This window comes from Mus pahari, chromosome 14 (assembly GCF_900095145.1).
Source record: "Mus pahari chromosome 14, PAHARI_EIJ_v1.1, whole genome shotgun sequence".
Lineage (NCBI taxonomy): Eukaryota > Metazoa > Chordata > Mammalia > Rodentia > Muridae > Mus > Mus pahari.
Window position 1 is genome coordinate 52496889 of NC_034603.1, and position 6297 is coordinate 52503185.

Here is a 6297-nt window from a genome sequence, read left to right on the forward strand (position 1 = left end):
AGGACCCCTCCCTTCTCTGCCTACGGTGACTGGTAAATAAAATTCTGGCCTCCAAAAAAATAACAAAAAAAAAAAAAAAAAAAAAAAAAACAATGGTCAAATACAAAGTTCATGAGTGGCAAATACTAAAGTACCACCACGGTGAGCAGAAACATGTACACCACATTCTACTATGCGTATTAATAAATACTCTTTATTTTAAATTTTGCACATTGCCTTTAACATTTTGTCCAGATGCTTTGCAAGTGGATGTCTACTGTAAACCATATATCCAGCTCACTGTCATTTCTGTACAGAGGTGTAAGTACAACATTACTTTTGCCACTAAGTTGCTTTAGTAAGTCTCACAGGAAGAGAAACGTTTAATGAAGAGATGGCTTAAATCATAGGCAGGCCTGCGCAGCCAGGAAACTAAAGACACAAGCCTGAAGAAAGAACAAACGAATGAGGTTACCTCCACCGTCTCCCAAAACAAGGAATCACATTGATTTAAGATTTAAGGTAAAATTTTGCCAGAAGTCACTAAATTAGGAGTTTTTAAAAGAGAAGGCGCAGTAGTCATCTTGAGTGTTTCATTGAAAGACAGAGCTATTTTATTTATTTAATTTGCTCCAGCCGTTGTCAGCCAGCCACTACAAACGGGCCTCTTGTGATCATTTAAGCGGCAGTATTTATTAAATTTCTCCTTCAGATGCTGTCGGTATTGTTCTCTATTGCTGTAGAAAGACTGGTTATTAGCCATAAATGACTGTATTTCATCTTGTGAGATAAAGATTTCCTCATCTGAAGTACATTCAGACTCATCCTGCAAATTAAAGCAGTAGTTAAGACCATGACAAAGAATGCAAAACACTATGCTTGGTGGGGCAACTAGAAATTAAAGCAGCCTAGCTTTTTAAGTTTTTACCCAGTCACACAATTTCTAACTGGAATGCTTACAGAATAAGCATTATGCAACCCATCTTAGGGACTAGTGAAAATAAAACCTAACTCAGCTTGGTTTCAAACACTGAATCTATAATTACCTCCTAATACCTATGAGCCTACCTTTTACCATACTTCTCTGCCTTTAAAAATGACTAATAAGAGATGGATACAAATAATCACCAATTTTTAAATAAGCAGACTTATCTCTAGCTGGTCTTATATTGAAAAACTTTTTATCTCTACAAATTAAAAGATAACTTTTTTAAAACTTAAAAAGTATGTTATATAGAATCACCACTAAACTTTACAATATACACAAAAATTAAACAAACAATAAAAATCTTAATATTCCAAAAAATAGTTCCACCAGGTGTAAATAATGGCAAGGATGGAGTCTCCTCTCTTTCTTTTTCATGCTCAGGCATGCACTACACAGTGGACACTGGCAATCCAGTATAGTTCAATTGATCCTTTAGGAGGTGGTATCAATTTAAAGCTCTCCCAAGGCCAGTCATACTTTTCTCCTATATGCCACTTGAAGGAATTATCTTGGAATGCAAGCTTTAGTTCAAGTTATTTTTTTATTGTTTTTGTTTTGGGAGGAGAGATTATGAGAGGCTTAAGACAGGGTTTCATCCTAGGATGGTTTCAAACTCTATGTGACTGAGCATGAGTCAAACTTAATTCTTCTTTCTCTTCCTTTGGGGTAGTGAAATTATACTTATTCAATATTCCCATATCTAGAAGGTTGAGTACTATACTGCCACATGGATACGTTTTGTTTACAATAACTCAGACAGACAGATTCCTAGACATGATGCCACTTCTTACTCTCCCAACTGCTCTAACTTTGAGGTAAACAAGAATAAGACCATGTGCTCCAGGAGTCACAAAAGCCATCAGTGAAAGAATAGAAATAAAGTCATCTTTCATTTAACCTTTTTCCCACCTGAAATCTTCAAATATATCCCCCAATACATAGTAAGATATCATGAACTACTTACAAGAAGTTCAACTAAGCTCTTGGCACCTTTTCCAGAGTCAGGACCAAATGACATTTCTGTAGGTTCTGTGAACTGTGGTACATTTTTCCTATGCTCAAACCAAGGCAATGGCTGCCCACCCTTCTCAGTGTGGCAACAGCTCTCAGGATGTGCATCTTTGGTCTTGTCGCGGTGAAACACTGTGTGCATAGTGTTTCCTGAGGTCTCTCCATTACCTGGATCTGTAATACAGCTTCCAAGTTTTTGGATCTGAAATCAGGGCAAAAGATTTCCCAAGGGGGGGAAAAAAAAAAGGAAAAACAGCAGCACTTATTATCCAAAGAAAAACAACATCCCAGAGGTGGTCAGTGAGCTCCAGCTTAGCCCAGACAATTCAGAAAAGATAGTCAAAAACAAAACAAATGTATAGTGCAGGGCTTGACAAGTCACAGCAAGTTAACAGCAGCCACAGATATTTACAGTCACCTATACCATTACAGAGTATGCTAACCCGCTCACTATATAATCTTACTTCATGTTCAGGGAACCTAAAACACTCTATTATCCTAATCTGTGTAAACAGGAAAACTAACAAATTTCTCAAAATTATATAGCTATTAAAATAACCAAGTATTTGGCCTAGAGAGATGGCTCAGCAGCTTAGAGCACCTGCAGAGGACCCAGGGTCAATTCCCAGCACCCACATGGTGGCACAAAAGTCATCCTAACTCTAATTCCCAAGAAACCCTTTACTCTCTTCTATCCTCTGCAGGCACCAAGCAGACATGGTGGTGCACAGACATACATGAAAGTAAAATATTCATACACATAAAATAAATAAATCTAAAGTTACAAAGTATTATAAAAAAGATTAGTAGCCAGATTTACGATTCACCAGAACTTCTGGACAAATAAACATTACATCCCCATAGTCATACCTACAAAATGAACAAGCAATGAAACCATACAAAACACTCCTGTTTGCTTTCTCCAAACAGGCTTCTCTGTGTAGCCCTGGCTGTCCTGGAACTCACTCTGTAGCCAGGTTAGCCTTGAACTCAGAGATTCGCTTGCCTCTGCCTCCCAAGTGCTGGGATTAAAGGCGTGCGCCACCACGCCCGGCTTAAAATACTCATTCTTTAAAAGCCCTTATCATTAACCTATGCATGCCAATTCAAGTGAAATAGGTTGTTTTCAACTGCAAAGATTTGTAATTGTAAATCACCACACTTACATGTTCATCGCATTTCAACATCTTGCTTTTCTTTTTCTTCTTTTTATTTTTTCCTTTTGTATTATTTTCTTCAGAATTTGCCCAACATTCAACACAACTATCACCATCATCATCTTTGTCTTCACAGTGATGAACACAGGAATCTTCACCTGTAAAAATTAATAACCTTCCTATTTAAGGTGTTATATCACCCATGTTATAGATACTAATTAGGAAGATTAACTCAAGCATACCATGTTCATCATGGTTACAAATTCCCTCAGTGCAGGCAACATCTGAACCTTCTCGAGAACCTGTTTCACTTCCTTCCATGCTAGATGAATATCCACAGTCACTACCATTACAGTGTGGAGACATACCTGAAAATACAGCAAGTGAAAATAAAAATTAACTTAGGATCCAGAGAAAAATATCGAATTTTATTGCTTATAAAATGTAATGGAAGTATGATTACCATTTACATGTTTTATGTTTTGTAATAAAAGAAATATTAAGTATCTGATGATCATATGACATTGAGGTGATAAAGCGACTTTAAAATTCTAATTCCAGCACAGCAGTGGTGGTACATGCTTTTAATCCCAGAACTTAATAAACAGAGACAGATTTTTTTGAGATCAGCCCAGATTACATAGTGAGTTCCAGGACAGTCAGGTCTAAAAAAGGAACTTTGTCTTGAAAAGCAAAAAAATACTAATTCCAGAGTTGGAGAGATAGCTTAGTGGTCAGGAGCACTGGCTGCTCTTCCAGAGGTCCTGAGTTCAATTCCCAGCAACCAAATGGTGGCTTACGACCATCTGTAATGGGACCTGATGCCCTCTTCTGGGGGGTCCGAAGACACCAACAGTATATTCATATACATAAAATAGGTAAAAATTATAAACAAACAAAAAGCCTAACTCCAAAGATCTCTAAAACCACTTATATTTAACTTATATTTGAATGTTGTTTTGGGGGAGGGAGGCTGGAGAGCTGGACCAGCGGTTAAGAGCACTGCTATTTTTCCGGAGGACCCAGGTTCAATTCCCAGCATCCACATGTTGGTACACAAGTGTCTGTAATTCCAGTTCCAAGGGATCCAACACCCTTATACAAACATATATGCAGGCAAAACACCAATGCACATAAAATAAAAATGAATGAATAACTAAAAAACAGTTTTGTTTTTGTTTTTGTTTTGTTTTTTGAGACAGGGTCCCTCTGCCTCCTGAGTGCTGGGGTTAAAGGTGTGTGCCACCATGCTCAGCAAGAGTTAATTTGTAAAAACAATTCTTAACTTACCTTTCTTTATTTTAGGGGACCCCAAAAGATTGCCACTGCTCGGACAGGTACATGATGTGTTTTCACTGGTAACCATTACTTCTACACAAGTCTCACCGTCTTCAGCACTGCCACAGGCTTTGCAGCTGTTTTCAATGAAGTCTGTTTCCTTCGAGGATGGACATTAAGAAATAATAAAAAAAATTTACTTACATAATGGCTACATTTTAACTTCTAATTACTAGTTACTGGCAGTTATAGGTTAAAAATTTTAGAGTAGGGCTGGTGAGATGGCTCAGCAGGTAAGAGCACTCAACTGCTCTTCCAAAGGTCCTGAGTTCAAATCCCAGCAACCACATGGTGGCTCACAACCATCCTTAACGAGATCTGACTCCCTCTTCTGGAGTGTCTGAAGACAGTTACAGTGTACTTACATTAAATAAATAAATAAATAAATAAATAAATAAATAAATCTTTAAAAAAAAAAAAAAATTTAGAGTATCCATATGAAAAATCACTGAGCCTATCCAGAGGCTCATGTCAGTAATCCTGAGACAGGAGGATTGCTTCAATTTTCAGAGAAAGGGTTTTTCTACGTGTCCCCTAGATGTTCTAGAATTGGGTGTATAAGGAGGCTGACCTCAAACTCACAGAGTTCTGCCTGCTTCTGACAACCAAGTTCTGGGATCAAAGGCGTGCACCACCATGCTTGGCTACTGCTCTAAATTTGAGGCCTATCTAAGCTGCATAGTAAGTTCTATGCTAGCCTGGGCTACAGATTAAGATCCTACCTCAAAATAAATACATTAATAACAATAATAAAAAAAAAAAGTAGGCCAGGCAGTGGTAGCATATGCCTTTAATCTCAGCATTGGGTAGACAAAAGGCAGGTGGATCTGAGTTTGAGGCTAGCCTGGTATACAGAGTGAATTCCAGGATAGCCAGGGCTAAGCAGACAAATGCTGTCTGGAAAAACAAAACAAAACAAAAAAACAAACAAAAAATACAGACTAAAACCCAGAAAAAGTATTAAATAACTTCCCTATGAACCACCAGAAAACAGAGTGCCAAAGGGGAGAGGGGGAGAAAGAAAGAAAAACAACTAAATAAGTAATACTTAAAAAAAAAAAAAAAAAAAGCTTACAAAATCAAGCACATCAGGCCATCAATGCTCTGTGTCTGCTTACCCCATAGAAGTTCCCTAGAGGCAAATTTTTTATTTTTTATTTTTTTTTAGTTTTTTCGAGACAGGGTTTCTCTGTGTAGTCCTGGCTGTCCTGGAACTCACTCTATAGACCAGGCTGGCCTCGAACTCAGAAATCCGCCTGCCTCTGCCTCCCAAGTGCAGGGATTAAAGGCGTGGGCCACCACGCCTGGTGCAAAATGTTTTTAATCATAATACTTAGATGTTACTATGTTCCTTTTCACTACATTAAAACACTGCTAGTCCAGCCTTAGTAAGTCAAGACTGGGGCAACCAAAATGTATTGAAGTCATTGTATCCCCTCAGTTGTTAAATACTAAGTAAAAATCTTTTGTCCCATACCTTACCATTGGCAACTATTTAAGCTGCAAACTGAATTAAGAACAATTTTACTTCAAAGAATGATTGGGACAAACTATGCTTTTTCAAACTTGTGTATTAGCAGGTACTTCCCCCAAAATGAAAAGTCAATTTGTCACTTAAAAAAAATAAAAAAAATAAAAACCCACAGTGTTTTCCATCATTTTAAAAAAAATAGCAAGGGGCTGGTGAGATGGCTCAGTGGGTAAGAGCACCCGACTGCTCTTCCAAAGGTCTGGAGTTCAAATCCCAGCAACCACATGGTGGCTCACAACCATCCGTAACAAGATCTGACCCCCTCTTCTGGAGTGTCTGAAGACAGCTACAGT

At 37.9% G+C, this 6297-nt stretch overlaps 1 protein-coding gene across 5 annotated transcripts in view; it reads right to left on the bottom strand.

Annotated features, from left to right (window-relative positions):
- Nucleotides 1-168: 168 nt before the first annotated feature.
- Nucleotides 169-6297, bottom strand: part of Ggnbp2 (gametogenetin binding protein 2) — a 37149-nt gene continuing 31020 nt past the window's right edge. For all 5 annotated transcript variants that reach the window (XM_029546310.1, XM_021212458.2, XM_029546307.1 and 2 more), the window contains 5 exons: nucleotides 4426-4573; nucleotides 3378-3503; nucleotides 3145-3293; nucleotides 1932-2180; nucleotides 169-805 (listed from right to left, as the gene is read on the bottom strand). In XM_029546310.1, the coding sequence (XP_029402170.1) occupies nucleotides 602-805; nucleotides 1932-2180; nucleotides 3145-3293; nucleotides 3378-3503; nucleotides 4426-4573 (876 nt within the window). In that variant the 3' untranslated portion in view covers nucleotides 169-601. The remainder of the gene's footprint in view (nucleotides 806-1931; nucleotides 2181-3144; nucleotides 3294-3377; nucleotides 3504-4425; nucleotides 4574-6297) is intronic.